At 37.8% G+C, this 17,854-nt stretch overlaps 2 protein-coding genes across 3 annotated transcripts; one reads left to right on the top strand and one right to left on the bottom strand.

Annotated features, from left to right (window-relative positions):
• The first annotated feature begins 2,594 nt into the window (after positions 1-2,594).
• LOC118776974 (macrophage immunometabolism regulator-like) lies at positions 2,595-6,039 on the top strand. Of its 2 annotated transcripts, none has more exons than XM_036527648.1 (2): positions 2,595-2,671; positions 4,853-6,039. In XM_036527648.1, the coding sequence occupies exon 2, from the start codon at positions 4,860-4,862 to the stop codon at positions 5,487-5,489; it is 630 nt and encodes a 209-aa protein (XP_036383541.1). In that variant the 5' UTR covers positions 2,595-2,671; positions 4,853-4,859; the 3' UTR covers positions 5,490-6,039. The 2 variants fall into 2 exon arrangements, with proteins under 2 accessions (XP_036383541.1, XP_036383542.1); XM_036527649.1 differs by lacking the exon at positions 2,595-2,671 and adding an exon at positions 2,815-3,221.
• Positions 6,040-11,358: 5,319 nt separating this feature from the next.
• Positions 11,359-16,687, bottom strand: nudt12 (nudix (nucleoside diphosphate linked moiety X)-type motif 12). Its single transcript, XM_036527786.1, has 7 exons — positions 16,646-16,687; positions 14,309-14,538; positions 13,346-13,920; positions 13,079-13,246; positions 12,277-12,390; positions 11,987-12,186; positions 11,359-11,846 (listed from the first exon to the last, which is right to left on the bottom strand). The coding sequence occupies exons 2-7, from the start codon at positions 14,512-14,514 to the stop codon at positions 11,736-11,738; spliced, it is 1,374 nt and encodes a 457-aa protein (XP_036383679.1). The 5' UTR covers positions 14,515-14,538; positions 16,646-16,687; the 3' UTR covers positions 11,359-11,735.
• Between the last annotated feature and the right edge of the window lie 1,167 nt (positions 16,688-17,854).

Raw genomic sequence — 17,854 nt, forward strand, 5'->3', positions numbered from 1 at the left:
ATACATTCTCTTGATTTGTGCATTTTACTGTTTGGCCATTTAGCTTGAATAATCAGAATGATTAAGCTATCTTCCTTTAACATGTTTCAGGGAAAAGTGATATCTAACAAAAAAAAATGTTGAAATTAGGAACAATGCTGAATGTGAAAGCGCATGATGTTGATTCAAAGATGTTTTGACATTTTGCGTTTGGATTTTTTAAGTAGAGAAAAGGATACACACACATACACACACACACACACACACACAAGTTATATAAAATGAGTATGTTTCTTTGGTTTTAGATGTTATTTGGATCCTATTAGTCAAATCTAGCCTATGAATTTGAGACCTTTTTTATATGGAAAAAGGTTTCGGGGAAAGTTTGAAATCAGGGCACAGTAACCATCCTGCTGTTTTCGCAATCTCACTGTTAACATTTGAGCCTTGTAAATCTAAAGAGGTGTATTTAGATGTTGTCATTCCTTAGGTCTTCAAATTGAGCCTTGCCATATTTTTTTAATCCTTAAATCAAATATTTCTCAGATCTTCATTGTTACTCTGTCATTTTGTTTTTGGTGCTGTTCCTGTTTTGATCATGCAAAATCATTGACAGTTTTTATTTACAAGATATGTGTAATTATACTTATATAAACAAATATATGCATCAGTTTTTCAAAATCTTTTCCACATGGGATTTTGTGTGCTATGATATTTCAGTGTTATGCAATATCTGTTCTTTTTTGGTAGGGAGGGGGTTGTCTGATGTAAATTTCTGGGTTCAGTATTGAAAACAAATGACAGCCTATTCATATACATACATTTATCAAACATCAAATAATTTTTTTTTTGTAATAGTTTTAGAAAGTATTCATCAATCATTTTAATTTTTTGGACTTTAACCCTTTATGTTGTTCAGGTTATAATCTGTGAAGAAAGCAAATATGTATCTTAAATATTTAAAATGGAAAAAGATGTGTTTACAGTGTCATTTGATTACTTCCTTAGTACCACATAACTAATCATTCAGCCAGGGGTCTAGATGGTTTTGATGGTTGCCACAGAAAACAAAAAGCTAAATCTAAACTTCAGGACAAAGAGATTTTTCTTTCTATGGAATATAACCTGGACAAAGCTTGAAGAGTTAAAATGTTAATGTGACTTTTGGTAGCTATGTGTAATGTACTTGACTTTTGTTTCTTTGTACCACTTCATACCACTTCCTGTTTTATTTTTCTTACTTTTTGTAAGAGCTTTAAATGTATGCACTCGTGATATGTTTTTATATACTGGAAAAAATGTTTCTATCTGATTCATAAAAGCTACTCAGTATTACTTAATTTTATCATGCCTGTAATTCCTACAAATTCCAATGCCTTTGACTTCTTTTCATATTTGCCTGTCTTCTCCATCTTGCAGGTTTATGTTTTTTTTATTATTTTAAAAGCAGAAATTGTGTAATATTATTCACTTTTTGGATTGTAGCTGGACTGCTGTATGGAATTTTGTGCTGTTTCCTGTATCACTTGGTACTTTTGATTTGTAAATAACGTCTATTGCTGTTTTATTCCAGTCTCTACTACCTCAGGTGTCCCATAGGTTTTTTTTTTTTCTTCTACCAAAGTTCACTTTCTCTATATATATCTTATTTTACTGTTTTTCTCCTCTTCTTCGAAGATTTCCAGGGCTTAAGGGCTAACTTCTATTAGCGCCTTTATTGTGCAAGCAACTTTAAATCTCTGGGTAAAGAAAAAAAATTGGCTTAAATTGTATCTTTTTGTAATTTTAAATATATCAACATATTTTAATGAAAAGTTTAGCCAATGGAAACATTTTATAGCATAATGTTGACATTTTTGGTGTTCGTCTTCATAGTAAATAAAAGATTTTGGGGAAAAAACCATAAGTTTCACATATCTCATCTAATTAACCTGTTTATTGGGTTATGAATGCTTTGAAGTGCTGTTATGCTTAGCAGTATGGAGCGATCTGTGAAATTGAGTGTGCTGAATGATTGCTTTGATTAACAGTAACTATAATTAATGAAGTCAAGACAAGGAGACTTAATTCATAATGGACAAAACATTTCATTTGAAGAAACTGGGATGTGAATGCTCCGTGTGTTGGTGCTCACGGATATAAAGAGAACTTAAGTTAGAATAGCAAACTAATACTCTGTTTTGTGGTCATTCCGAAGTACAAAGTCCCTAAATTTGGTATTATGTTTTGCATTACTTAAACTCGCATCCACCATACAGTTACAACGAAAATGTTTCCGTTTAGTAACCATGGTTACCGGATGCAGGCAACGTTAGCTAACTTCGCTAACGTCACATCAATAGCTAGCTTTTAGCAACACATTGGCTAATTAGCCAGCGAATTACTGAAAGAGTTCAAGGCGGTTGTAAGTTCCCTTGCCATAATATATGTGCAACGTATCTAAAGTTGGCACTTAAAATAATATAGCTGGATAACTAGCTAGCTACGTAAACCCATCCTGGTTTTGATGTCACGTTAGTAGTGCATCTGAAGAGCACCAATAAAGAGACGCTCACGTAGTTTTCCTCTAGCCGCCGCTCCGCCCCGACAGTGACGAAGCCATACAAGGTGGACAACACCCCTACTGGGCATTTCGGACTTGGATTTATGAAGAGGTGTGGGTGCAGAGTAGCTAGCTTCATCTCCAGATCAGGTCTGTATATTTTCCCTTGGATGTTTACTCAGTGCTATCCGTCGCCCTGGTTACTTTTACATATGCCTACATGCTGTGCTACACCCGACATCTGATCTGTTCAGAATATCAGATAAACAAAACAAGCTGAAATATAACGAAAAAATGATAGAGATTTACAGGAGTTAGATGCATCACTATCAGCGCTGGTTTTTCAGGAACTGTCCAGATACTCCGTATTACGAGAGACTGACTAGCAAGCTAACTGTTAGCTGTGCTTAACTGGATGATGAGCTCACTAAGTGTAGCTCCTTTAACTTCGATGTCTGCCCTGTAGCTACCGTAGCTAGCTAGGTAGCTGTATCTTCTGTCTACGTTAGCAACATGAGGCGGGGTAACTGGCTAGGTCGCTAGCTGATGTTGTCAACACAGAAAAGAATGGAGAATGTGAGGGACTGGAGCTGTTCTTTGTGACTGATGTTAATTATGTCCGTTTTTATCAAGAAGGTTGTCCGCTGACGATCACAGCTCTTGCAAGGTGATGCTAGCTAAAGTTAGCTAGCAAAGCGAGGTAGGTTTCATGAAAATGTCCAAAATCCTCTCGACAATTATCCAGGAGTAAATAATTTCATTGGACAGGCCTAGCGAGCTGGTTCATTCTCAGGTAATGTTCTTAGAGCCGTATACTGGTCTGTGTTGTTTATAGCTACAAGAGCAAGATAGGCGAGCTAAGACAATTCCTCATATGCTTCCGCAATGTGTTGTTTTTATTCTCACAGGTCAGGTGCTTAAAGCATGGCGGTAAAGGTTATATGGCTAAAACCAAGAGGCTATTTCAAAAAAGAGGTTTTCATACAAATTTCCTGTCTGAAACAAAACAGATGTAATCCAAAGGGAAGGGAAAGAGATGCTGTTGCAGATGTTAAATTATAAAATATTCCGTGACGAGCTTTATTCGTGTAACATTTGTAAAGATCCCAGTGTTTTTTTTTTTTTATCTATAAGTGCACACATTTTCTTGGTAACAGGCACACTTGAAAAACGTACTATAATAATGACGATTATTCGATTTAAATGTATAGCTGTTGTGTGGGATATCTAGATTTTTGTGCTTTTCACACGTCAGTTTGGATTGTAACGTTAGGCTGATATTTTCTATCAATGTTAGGTTGCTCTCGGTAGCCTGTATCCCTGTGGAATTGGTCTATTCAGTTTTAGATTTTCTTTAAAATGCACTAGCGACTGTATAACTAAAGTGTGCCTACATCTTTAACGACCTGGGTGTCCTTCCATAGGTGGGTTTTCATTTCATTCATTGTTTTTAGCATTAGCTTGTCTATGTATTTTGACATTTGGATATTCATCTGTTACTATTAAATATAGTTTTGGTGTATGTAAGCATGGATAGCAGTATTCAGATTTTGAACGTAATTTCCAGTTTGAGCTCTCCAAACGTAAATAAGGACGTGCATTGAGGTCTGAAGCTAAGCTACAGGCTTCAGCCAGATTTTGGTTTTGCCTTTTGATATCACCCAAACAAATACTGTTTTACCGGTTGGCAAGCTGGATAACCCCGACCTACATTCCCATGGTCCTTCTGGTGTTTTTGTTAAAGACAGAAATTGTTTTCATGTGGGGAGAGCTCGCTTTGATTCGCCAGACTGAGAGTGGTGCTGCTGTTCCTATCCACCAATTGGGTCATGGAGTCATATGACCAGTCATACTAGGCCCCTGTGATCATTTCTACCATTTAGACCTAATGTTGAACTCTGCTATTCCTAAAATAGAAGGGGCTCTGGGAATGTAAACAACATTTAAATTCCTGGCTACTTACAGAAGTACAGAAAGGATTAATTCTAATTGGTGTTGTGTGCCGGGAAGAAGAGAGGTGATTTGGAAAGGGTTTGTTTAGTTTTTTTTTTTTTTAACACGAGCTTCAATTTGGCAGCACTTGGTTTTGACTGTTAGAAAGAAGAAACAAAAAATAAAAGAAATAGGCTAGTACATGGATAACTCTTTTTAGAAATTATAATTAAGTTAAAGAGCTCTCCTTTATACAGTTGTGATTAAATTCCTTGTGATAACATAATTGCATAGGTGTGTTAATTTTAAGTTCAGTCTGAAGGATTAGCATAGTAGTTGTCTGTAACTGATACCTGCTGTTATAATACTCATATGTCCATATTTCCATGTGTCCACCAGTCAGGTCATGTCTTTAAAGGTGAAGATGGAAGTCAGCGGAGTGTCCAGGACGCCGATTTCCATTCTGCCTGCTGCTGAGATGAAGGCTACTCTGACACCGGAGGCCGAGAAGCCGCGATGCTCCAGTACGCCCTGCTCCCCGATCAAAAGTACTGTTTCAGGATACCAGATCCTCCATATGGATTCCAGTTACCTCGTGGGCTTCACCACGGGTGAGGAGCTTCTCAAAGCGGCCCACAAGTGGTCGGGCGCAGAGGCGGCGGCGGCGGAGGCCCTGCCGAGCCCGTGCACAAAGCCGATAGACCTGGGCCTTCACCGGGCCTCTCGTGTTTACAAAACCAAGAGCCGCTACTACCAGCCTTACGACATTCCGGCGGCCAGTGGCCGGAGGAGGAGGCGGATGCCCAGCTCAGGTGACGTGTGCCTCAAGTCTCTGGCGATGGAGCCCAGCAGGGCCCTCCATGGCCCTCTCCCGCTCTGCCTTCTGAAAGGAAAGAGAGCACATTCCAAGTCGTTGGACTACCTCAACCTGGACAAGATGAGCATCAGAGAGCCTGCAGACACAGAAGTCTTGCAGTACCAGCTCCAGCACCTTAACCTCCGCGGGGAGCGGATGTTCACCAGGAACAAAACATGAATAAGGGCTCCTGAACAAAGAGTTAATCGTCCTTTCATTAGTTTCCTGCAGGTTGTTGATCCTATTATATTAACTCTGTGGTCTACTTTGAGATTCCACTAGCCAGATTGAAAGATGACTATTTTGGTTTTAAAAAATGTGTGTGCATCTAGAGGGCTAATAAAAATAGGCAGATGAAGTAATTCAGTGTAAGCAATAATACGAATATGTTTGTATTTGTGTATGTTTATGTTGATGAGGGTTTTAAGAAGTACATCCATTGTAATGTTGTATTTATTTTTCTGCCTTTTTAATTGCACTGATAGCCATGGGAGTATACAGTGTATGAACTACAAATACATCAAGAAACTATAGCCAACTCCTGTCAGCCCCCAATCCTTTACAGATGGCCATCTCTACCTTAAGGACCTTAATAACTAAGCAACTGTATATGAAACAATGACTGTTAAAGAAACATATTGATATTTAAACCATAGGTTTTTGAGAGGGTTTGCAGAGGACTACTTTACTGATTGCTTGTGTTAGGATCTGATCCTTCCACATAATTAAATCCCAGTTACCATATGCTATAGTAAATGTGAATGTTATAGAAATGTAATGTTTTCAGATTTAGTTTTGTCAGTTCCTTTGTGTAGGAGGGTGCATTTTCTTGAAAACACTTATTTTAAATAGAAGGTGAATGATTTACAGTGAATCTACACCCATCACATTTTAAATCTCATGTGAAACACAGGTGTGTAGTATGTTAATACATAACCTTAGAAACCAAAGGATAACATCTACATACAATTAATTTTATTATTTTAAATGGGCAGTGAAAACCAAAAAATCCTATTGTTTTATTAAGTAAAAAATACTTCCTGCCACTCCCCATATCATGAAATTCACTTTAATTTGATCTTGAACTTGCCTACTTTTGTTATTGTGGATATTTGTTCAATATCAGATATCTGTGATCTTGGGAACACAGTATAGGCCTGCATACATGTTTCTCAAGATCTTGAATATGTCATTTAGAATTGCCACGAGGTTAATGCAGACATCAATACGCTTAAAGGGGTTCATGTTTTGTGGTCAAAGGTGTAGTTATCTACATTTTTCCCAGTGTTGGTTGTAGTTCCTCTTCATTTTCATTTTTGATTTTAGAAAGATTGCTTTTCCTTGTGTTTACTTCATAAAAAGTGTACATTCGTGAGGAGAAAGATTAACAAAAATACAAAAACCAACAAACACCAAAATCAATTATTCTCACATAGCTCTGACAAAATGGCTGATGTGAGTTACAGTTAAAGTCACATTAGAAAGTAAACTTGGACTAATTGAGAATTTGTGAATTGCGATCATGATTGTTTACTATCCATTGAAACATTTGTATGGAAATGCCATGTGCTGCCATTTGTATCCATTTTTGGATAACGTTTGTTCAGATGTGATCATTTTGTTGGATATTAATGTTTTGTTAGTCTGTGGTATTTTTATTAATATATTTTGAATTTTCTAGTTTTGAATTGAACACCTTCTATGTTCTTGTTTACATTTTCCATTTATGTTAAGGGACAGTCAGAGTCAAACCACATTAAGACTGATCTTGCACATTTGTAATGTTCTTGCACTGTTTTAATTTGGAATACTGCTGCAAACAGTAACTTGGGATGTTACTTTCAAAATGTCTGGACATTAGGCTATATATACAGATCGTGTGCGTTGGGAAAGTGGTGACATTTATAAAGTGAGTGTTAGCACTGGTGATTTCAGAGAGAACTTATTTACAGAGGTTTCCTTAATGAAAATATGAAAACGCACAAGGAGTCTTTCCCTGTCAAAGCTGCTACTTTGTGACTTGTGGGAGATTTGACTGGAACAGTAACTGTGGTCTTGTACAATTTTAATCAAAAATAGAAGTAATAGCTCAATTTAAAATTAGTCTTTTAATGTCAAGGAGGAGATTTGTTTTTTGAATTTTATCATCCACAAGAAGGTTTTGGAGTCGACTTGACAACACGATTGCCATTCTTAATGGGGTTGTTTTTTTTTTTTTTGTTTGTTTTTATAAGTTACATTCATTGAAAGGCTTGTGTGGACCTTTGTAATATTACATTTAACGTATGCTTTAATAATTGTTTATAATATGCATAGACATATATAGTTTGCCTGCCTTTTCTGTTTCAAGTTAGTGTTGCTTTTTTTTTTTTACTGAATGAGTCTGTATGCTTGGTGATGTGATTGATTGTAAACATTTTGTTCTTACGCTTGACACCCTTATTAAAACACTAAGCCACTTAGTGATTGTCCCTTTGCATGTTTTCCAAAGGAGAACTTAACAGTATCATAAAAAAAATTAACCATGGCTAAATCTATCCAAGATCCAGGATAGCTCAGCGCTACCCACAGGGCCAAACCCTCACCACTCCAAAACCTCTCCTTAGCTCGGGATGGTTCTATGCTGTGCCCACCTCAGACCACTAACAACCTTGATGACAAGCTCTCCTTCATAGAGAACATTCTGTCAGCGACATGGCCATGTCTTCCTTTTCCTCTTCCCCCTCAGCTGGCTACCAGTCACAGCTTGCATCAAAGACCCATCAGTGAAAGATTTACCTCTAACTAATTTACCTCTAAGATAGCTATTGGCACTTTCAAATAAAATTCACTTAGAGTGTCATGTGTCAGTATTACCATTGACCAGTTTGTATAATTTGCATGTATTTTGAATGGCCACAGGAGATTATGACAGATCTAGTTCTTGATTGTCCTCCATTTTAAATTATAACCACTAAATGGGGTTTAAGTCACACAGTATGCCATATTTTCACAAGAGGCACTGCCAGTGTTGATATTATGTTTGGGTTTTGAAATATATCATGAAACCAGTGATATATATTCTTTCTCCAGTTGATTGTAGTTCCTGCCCTTTGCCTTGATTGAGACTGTTCAGATAAGAAAATGGGCCTGGGATTTCTGCACCATACTGCTTTCCTTTATCTCCAAGCTCTGCTTATGTAACCTGACAGATTAAAAGCTTGTCCAGTTTAATATTTCATGCAAAAGCTCTAAAGCATTAGGGAACAGCTCTATATTTAGTTGAATCTTTGTGTCTTGTCTAAATGATAGGAATAACCGAACTCTCAATGGAATGTTTCATTTTCAAATTGAAGATGGCATATACACAGCAGATAAGCCTACTGTTCATGGAACCATTTCGCTGTTAAAACACTCTTCCAGATGTAATCCCCTGCACATTTATTCATACCCCTGACTAACCTGAGACAAAAAAACACGCCACAGAATAAAATGTACATATCGTATAATTCTTTCTGCAGACATTGTGTTATATTTGGATCCCAATAGAATTGCTCAGAGTAAATTCAGTTTTAACAAATTGTTTACATATAAATTTAAATCCAGAAAACAAAAGGAACACATTTATTGAGACCTTTCAGTAACCTTTTAAACAAAACATGCAAAAAAGGACCAGCACTCTGCTTACTTCTAGAAACAGAGAGGCATCCAAAGGCTTCCTGCTTGCTAAAAGGATGTGACGCAGAGAATAGAAATTCATCAGTAATGTGCATTATCATGATTAAGGTCAGAGAGCTCTCTGAAGACTGCCAACAAACATCAAGTGATGTCCTCAAGTGGGAAAATTGCTGTAAAGGAATTCAAAAAAAGCTGAATGTACCACCTTTCACAGTAGTGTCTACTGAGAAATTTATGGCTACAGATAAAGAAGATTGAGGGATTTATAAACGCATACCAAGATATTTTGGCCAAAATCCTGGTTCCCTCTGCCAAGAAGCTCAAATTTGGTTGAAAATGGACATTCCAGCAGGACATTGATTGAAAGTATTTATCCAAATGTACAAAGAAATGGGTAGTGAGCACAAAATTAATGTTGTAAATTGACTTAAAGATCTCATTCCAATTGAACATTTGTACTTCAAACTCAAGAATGCAGTACACAACAAAAACTAGAAGATCTGGAGGACCAACTGCAATTCTGGCAAGGAGTCATGTAGAAAACCCCTGTCAGAAGTGCCAGAACCTTATAAAACACTACCGACATGTCTTGTCTGTGTAGTTCATCCCATAAAAAGATTTCTAAAACATTAATTGCAGGGATGTGTATCAAGTTGACACTGTTTCCATTATTTGTGAATAATATGACTTCGGTCTGTGCAATGCTTTTAAGATTAGAGTACAACATTTAGGAAAATTTTTCCAATAAGTGTATTTTTCTTCTATTGCATGCTTTTTGTGCATGTTTAGTCAGGTTACGAATAAATAATAATGAATATGAAGTGATGCTTGCAAAAATGTGCAGTTCATATTCTTCCTCAAAAATAGTATTACTTAATGACGCAATACAGACTTTTTGCTGCTAGTGCTGACAAACTTAGTACCATGAACTATTTGCTCCAAGTTAGTCTTTGCGCTTGTGATGTCTCTTCCTCCTCCTAAATCAGTTTTTCAAATAGTTTATAGTTAATATAAAGAAAGCCAACAGATTCTGTAGAAACATTTTTCCATTACAGAATTGTGTGAGCATTGTATGATTGCTGACAGGATACATTCCACTTGGTCCTCTTGCAGAAACACAGCCAATGCAATGTCTTTTCAGTATCTGCAGTGGTCTGAGACCAAGCTGTCTCTTCCCTTGTGAACTGACTAGTGCTCTGTCAGAATGTCAATGATTTATTGTGGGCAGTGTCCTGGCTACTTGATACATTGTGTACCTTGCTCATACACTTTTCAATATCTGGAGTGGTCTATACTACTAATAATGCAGGTTTACTTACAACTACACCTTGAGACTTGACTACTTTGCAAGAATACATGAGACAAAAAAAATAAATAGGATGATTATACTTAACATTTATTATTCACATAGTAATGGTTCAACAATTACAGTTTTTTGTTGTCTTTAATATACCTGTTGTTTCAGGTATGTCATAACATAAGGAAAAATGATTCCAAAAACTTTTGAGACAGATTTCTAGGATGCAAACAAGCCTTGTATACATGCAGCCAATACCCAGGTCAAAATCATTACTTTTGGAACGTTTCTGGATGAAATTCCAGTAACAGGAAGAGATGAGGAATGCATATCACTGTCATTACTGTCAGTTAAGGCAAATGTATATGACATTATTTCACATAAACTAAGTATGAAAAATGATTGCAAATGGAAACGGCAAATTCTCTCCTTAATAAAAGCTTTGAGATTCCTACATAAATTCGTACGTAAAATTTGTATATAAATACAATTTGTTCATTATTCATTCAGTACTCAAATGGTTTTTAAAAAGAATTAAAATGACCTTTTTAAATAAGAGTGATGGAACGATGAAATGCATGATTCAAAAAAAAAAAAAAAAAAGTGAACATATGTGGACGCACATTTATTGTCATTAGTCATTAAACTGTGCATAAAATCCCAACTATAATCTAGTTTGCAGGCCTCTTGGCCAGTTCACACTGCACAGTTTATTGATGATGGCTTTGGCAAATCTGCAACAATCTGATAAAATTATACAGTAGGATGAAAGAAAATTATTGCTTCAAATAGTACAATTTGGATCTGATGGTGTTGTAAGAATAACATTTTACAACCTTGTTCAATTCAAAATCTTATGGACGTTTGGAATGCAGCATGTCTAGGATTGACAGTTATAACCGCATCTTAAACTGAACAACCAACAAAAGAAGAATTTGAATATCACACTACACAGGTTCTAGCTAAAACTATTTTTTTCATTTCTAATACCTTTCATCATTATTTCAGCGATGATACAGACTCCCAGAACTTTCTGCAAAATGTAGCAGGTCCAGCATTTCTATTACATACTGTAGATGTACCCAAGGTCTGGTAGGTGTTTACAGTATTGTGTGCTTCAATTTTCATGGCCCCTTTAACATTCATTAAAGAAAACATACTTGCCTATAACCTCACTATACATAATGCCAAGCAACCCACATTAATTGTAATTGTATTTTAATTTTGAAAAATATCTTGTATATGCTGAATTATTAAATCAAAAAACAACTTCAAGATTACCACTGGTAAGACACTGCTATCATGGTCAATTCATTATATGTTGGATCTCTTGTGTCCACTGACTGCTAATCAAATTCATAATGCCATTAAAAAAAAAAAAATGTGTCAATCACATTTTATCTATACTCTTCTGAACACACTGCAAACTGTTCGGTCACAATTGTCCTGAGCACCTGCGATCACTGTTGAGGTTACAGGTTAGCGCTCATACCAACCCAGTGCTTTATCAACTGATGCGCAATTGCTTGTCTTGGTGGCATGCTGAAAGCTGGCTGCCCACTCTTCATGAGGACATCGATGACCTGCAAATCAAAACAGGCCTTTCATCCTGTGCTAAAGCTTCTGTGCTGCCATTCTCCCACCAACCCCACGCAAAAATCACTTCCCCGCAAACAATTTTACAGCACTGCTGTACATGAAGGTCATGTTCTGTATTACTTACCTGTTGCCGTGTAAACCAGCGAGCCTCTTCAATTTCATTTCCATCGACTTTTATGTCTGTTGATACTGCAACAGCCAGGCAACCAATCATAAGAGAGGAGGGCATCGGCCATGGCTGACTAGACACATACTGGACAGGGCCAACTTTGACACCACTTTCCTCCTCCACCTCTCTCCTCACAGCATCCTCAATCACCTCTCCTGACACCAGAGAGAAAGAATTTGGATCAGTCTGCTGCCAAACTTAAGAATGAATGTGAGTCTGAATTTAGGAGTCAGGGGTTAATTTACCTGGCTCAATGAATCCAGCGAGGCAGGAGAACATTCCAGCAGGAAATGTCTTTTTTCTGCCCAATAAACACTGGTTTCCATCAGGGTGAATAACCAGCATTATAACCACTGGATCTGCAGGACATTGTCATTGTTATATTGATAACAATTATTATCATTACTAGTAGCAGGATTAAGCAGATGCTTTAATTCAGTGTAATAAACAGCATTCAAATTTCTGTATACACATATACAAACAGTAATACAGTAGCAAAGTAGTGAACACTGCATATACAACCATACTCCTTCCACACAGTTATTACATATTTCCTGATGTATTTTTTTCCACATTTATTAATATGTACACAATAAGATGGCTAAATGGCATCTAAACCTAGATATCTCATATGGTTGGAGTGTATCTTGATTGTGGTGTAAAGCAGTGTAAAGCAGTATGGCATAGCAATACACCCCCTTGGTGAGATGGCAGTCCATCGAAATGACACTACCAGAATCTACCTTGATTTAACCAAGTACCAAGGCAAGCATTGTGTGTCTTTCTTACAGTGTTCAGGATGACCTGAACAGGAGTTAGAACAACCTAGGATAAAAAGCACTAGTACAGTTTGTTGATTAAACTGAAGAAGTGACTAACTGTTGGCAGAAAAATCAGGTCAAGCATCTCATGTGCTGACAGCCACAGATTTAACTTGAACTGTCAAAGCAGCCACTCCAACCATGAGGCCAATTAGTCAACCAGTGATACACTCACACTCAACCATTTGAACAATAATGTGAAATAAAAATATGGAAAATCACTTACCGACTCGCGGATAACATGTGTTATGGATTCCTTGGAGGCTTCTGCAGTCTTCTTTTAAACAGGTCCTTTTGTGTCCACCCTCATCTACCTTTGTTCTGCTCCCACATGTTGGGCAAAAGCTATACCGGTTGTGCCAGGTCAAGACTGCTCTGGCTTGGGCAACAACCCCTGAGAAGCAAAGAAAACAAAAAGCAAATGGCATACAACTGCAAAATGTGTTAAATATAATTTATGAGGAGTATTCTACTTCCCTGAATCTATACTCACCAGCCTCATCTGCCCCTAACTTTAACAGTCCTGGCATGGGCGGTTTGAGAAAGAAGCTGTTTGGATTTGGGAGTTTAAGATGTTCCATGGGGTTGTTGTCTGTGTTCAGGGCGAACCAAACTATAAGTCCATCCTCATCTTTTGGTGGCGATGGAGGAGTACATTTCACCGTCTTCTCAACCCCCAGGAATACTGAAGTCGTTCCCGGGCTCCCCAGCAATTCTTTGATACATCCGTGACTGAGTCGACACAGTTTAATATCTGGTTTGCTATCACTTGTTTCGTCTGGGCCCAACGTGACAAGCGGGTTAAGGTTGAAGAAGAGAATGTAGACAGTGTCTGGAGAGGACTGTTTCGCCTCCAGCCACACACTGTCAGTCCTCTTCTCACTCATTCTGTTCAAAAATTCCCTACTGAAGTAGTTTTCATGTCCTGCTAAGCCACTGCTGGGCAACAACCAATGACTGTTACCATCTTTGCTGTTGGCCAGCAAACTGGCAATGTGTTTATGCCCCCAGAATTTGGCAATATCATAGGCTGTTTGACCGGATTTGTTTACTAAAGATTTATCACAGCTTTTGGAGAGAGGGAAACAGAGAAAAACAGAGTATGCTCATTATAATGTAATACAAATGTTCTCTGATTTAATTCTGGAATTTATGGGTTTTGACAATGATGAATATATACTCATGTAGAAATTAATCAATGTTATCCAGCTATGACTGGTTTATCACAGAAAATCAATCTTCACTACCGCACTGTACAAATACAGTATGTGCTATATGCCTGTGCTATTTATTTTTGATAGTTTATTTAATCCCATATTCTCATACTATCCTAAGGTTCAAACACTGGCAAATGTTTAACAATGTTAATGTTAATTGTTTATACATATTAATATTAATTTGCATCAAACAAAAGGATAGACTGAAAGCAGTACTGAGAGGTTTTTAGCATATTTACCCTTTGGAGAGCAGAGTGTTCACCACCTCAAAGTGGCCATTTCTAGCACCCAGCATCAGTGCTGTCCAACCATTCTGCCCACTTTCATCGACCAAGGAGCTAGACTGAGAAATCATCGCAGACAGCTTCGCCACGTCTCCCCTGGCAGCCGCATCGAGGAACCGCGCCACCATCTCGTCTCTCGGACTCATCTGAAGGTTTGCCATTGCTCAGACTGTGAGCATGCTCCTCTGCATAATTCAAGCAAATAAAGGGTCACTGTTACGAGGATGGTTACAATGTACAACACGGATTCAGTTAAATTCCACAGATTCAGTGTGAAGTCTCACTGAAAATAAGTTCTTTCTTCCAATCCAAGCTAATTGCTTTTTTTATTGGTACAATGACAGAAGTTAATCAGCTCTTTTCAGTACACTCACCACTGATAAAGAATGTGTGTCGTTTAGTTTAGTAATTGTGATATGTTAGTACGTATAACACTGTAACACTGTATACATCGTGCTACATGTATTCTGCACTTTGAACTATAATCTACTCTTGTACTCACTAATGCTCTGTAATCGCACTGGATAAGGTCATGTGTAGTATAAATACATAGTGTCACTCCATCCTACATCACTCACTTTCAACAACCTACAAACTAACATTTAAGTGCATACTGTGGCAAATGAGAAAATCCAGGAGAGGGGACAAGCTTGAAGATGGGAACTGAACCCTGGTCTCCAAATCCACAACACAGCAACACTATCATGTTGCTAGATGGGCAGGCCTCATAGGAAGGTGGAAATGCCCTTCTATAAACTCTCTGATACAGTCACTCTGTCCAGCAGCAGTGCTCACTACACTGCTCTCCCCTTTAACTGAGCACATCCCCTGCACCTGATGCATGTGGACCCATCCCACCTTTTACACCAGTGGAGCAAATGGTGGGTTTGCCTCAGGATGGAGGCAACAAGCCTACTGGGAACAAAAACCTGGTCTCCCTCTCCACAGCACAGCAATATTACCACAATTCTAAAAGGCAATGCCTCATTACAAAGTGGGAATGCCCTGCTACATGCTCTCCCTAGTGATGTCACACTGTCCGGCAAGTGTGATCGTTCTTAACATTTTCTCTGTTCTTGCTTTCAAGGTGTGCTAAATTTTCCCCACAAACAAAATAACAAAAAGACCCACATACTGTTTTCCAATTGTTGATGGATATGAAATTATCCTTTTAGTATGAAACACCTAATTATCCCTCTTATCTTCAGTTGATTACCTGGCCCTACACACTGGCCACACCACTGTGCTCAGATCATTCAGGATGCAGATTCGGATCAGGATTCAGATACAGTCATGAGGTTGTAAATATTGCTTTGCACTTACATGTCAGCCTAGGCACATTTGCGATCTCAGCACTACTAATGCTTGTTGCGTGGTTATTGGTGTCCTGCTTCTGCAACGTTTCATACTTTGTTAGGTGCATTGTGTAAGTCGCTCTGGATAAGGGCGTCCGCCAAATGACGATGATGTAATGAAACACTAAATGTACGTGGTTTTGAGATAACAATGCTGAATATTCCCTATTAAGTGCTCTGAGGCTCTGCACTAAACTTCAATTACAAGTGAGTGCTTTTCTAAAGGAAGGTATAGTGTTTGAGCCATGTGATCGTAGTTACAGTGGTACATCGATCATCTGGACCGCAGTTTAATTCGTACCGTGCCTGGATTTAAAAACCTTAGAAAACGTTGCTATCAGTGCCAATGGGATTGCTTCAGCATTTTACCTCACAGCTGCTTAAAACTCCATTCAAGTACGTAACACGGATGCGTATCAAAGGTGCTGCCAGCTCATCCAAGATGCATTACGTTCGTCCTTACAATGACAGAGGATCTACGCTGCGCCTGCTCACCTGCTGAACCTCCTTGGTTTGCCTGAGGCTATGTGGGTCCTCGGTATGAGAGCTCGCTCACTAAGTGTGCGCTCGAGTTGCACATTACACTGCTAGTAGGTACACAGAAGACCGGTAACTTGCCATCCCCTTTGTGGCAGTATTCCCCACAATGAAACGACATTCCAAGAATGGGAATAATGATTCTACGTGCCAAACCCTATTTGAATGCACTTTTGTAGGTTGCTCTGGGTAAAAGCGACTGCTAAATGAATATCTGTAAATGTAACCAGCTAATTTAGCTACATGTAGCCGGATCTGCAATGGTGAAACACTAAACCGATAATCTTAAGTACATAAATGTCATACAATCAGGCTTAAAAACATTGGTATGAAAGAAGTTTGCAGCTGGCCGAAGATAGCGACATAAATATGTCGAAATTAACCAAGCTTGGTGACTAACCTTACTTCCAAAGCCGAAAGAACGCACCTCTATGTATCTGACTTGCGTAATTGCCAAAAACTAAAAGTGGATGATGGGATTTGTAGTCCCGGTGGAGGTCGTGTTCGTCGCTTTTTCTTCCGTAATTCATACAGTACGCATACACTCCTGTGACTGGTTGTAATGTGAAGAATATATTATGATAATAAAATATAATTTGGACCAATCACAGGAGAATGGGACAAAAAACCGACGTAATCTTTTACATGTCCCCATGGGTATTGTAGTCAAAACGTAATCGTGAGCAGGCTACGTAACACAACGAAATCATGATTGGTTCTTTTGTGGGTAGCTTCTACCGTTAAAAAGGGTGGAGGCGTACGAAACAATCAACTGAAAGGCCTAGCCTTGGGTATATTTTATTACATATTATATTTCATATATTATGTAAACATTATGTTATATTTTATTTTGACTAATTACTGGCAAACACACAGTAATGTCAATTGATATATGCCTGAATAATACTGTAAAACTATAACATTTTGTATGCTTACATCAAGCAGATTATGCAAAGTTATAAGAAATTGACACGTATCATATTAAATATGCCAACCATGTGAATGTAGCTATCTTCTCAGATCCAAACCAAGGATATTTAATTGGTATTTTGTCAAGTAACTTTGAGAAACTTTGTCAATATGAATATACACATTATTCATTTTTTTTATTGTTGCAGGAGCTGTAATTAAGCATGATGTTACTTCTTTTCAAATGATTTTTTTTGTACTTTCATTTGTTGTTTCAATTCTTCCTGTACCTTATCTGTAAGGATATATTTATAAGGGTAAGTCCATCAATGTTGCAGATTGAACTTCATTGGTACATATATGTGGCTTCAGTTACTTTTTCAGTTTATTTTACAGTGAGACCCAGAGCAAAGTCATGTTATGAACTCATTCATTCTGATTGAGTCAGCTTCCTTTATGAAGACACATTACAGACAGTGGGCAAAACTAGCATAAACAGAAACCTGTGGATTTAACTTTACTTCTTCTTTGGCCCATAATGTAACCTGGGACGGTTTTTGCATGTGTGGACACAAGTGCGAGTAGTGACTAGACAGGAACTTAAAATTCTAAATTTTACAAGAAGGGGGAAGTTATTTTTATGATGCATTCTGTGGTGTTTAGCTAAACTTGTGAGGACTGTGAAAGACATTTGAATGCG

The sequence above is a fragment of the Megalops cyprinoides genome, chromosome 4, assembly GCF_013368585.1.
Source record: "Megalops cyprinoides isolate fMegCyp1 chromosome 4, fMegCyp1.pri, whole genome shotgun sequence".
Classification (NCBI taxonomy): domain Eukaryota; kingdom Metazoa; phylum Chordata; class Actinopteri; order Elopiformes; family Megalopidae; genus Megalops; species Megalops cyprinoides.

Excerpts from the sequence above, each read along its gene's own strand:
- nudt12 (XM_036527786.1), bottom strand. The coding sequence starts at position 14,514 with ATGGCAAACCTTCAGATGAGTCCGAGAGACGAGATGGTGGCGCGGTTC. Across the intron at positions 13,921-14,308 it reads AACACTCTGCTCTCCAAAGG|CTGTGATAAATCTTTAGTAA; the intron begins GTAAATATGCTA and ends TCTCTCCAAAAG. Across the intron at positions 11,847-11,986 it reads GCTGGTTTACACGGCAACAG|GTCATCGATGTCCTCATGAA; the intron begins GTAAGTAATACA and ends TTTGATTTGCAG.
- LOC118776974 (XM_036527648.1), top strand. The coding sequence starts at position 4,860 with ATGTCTTTAAAGGTGAAGATGGAAGTCAGCGGAGTGTCCAGGACGCCG.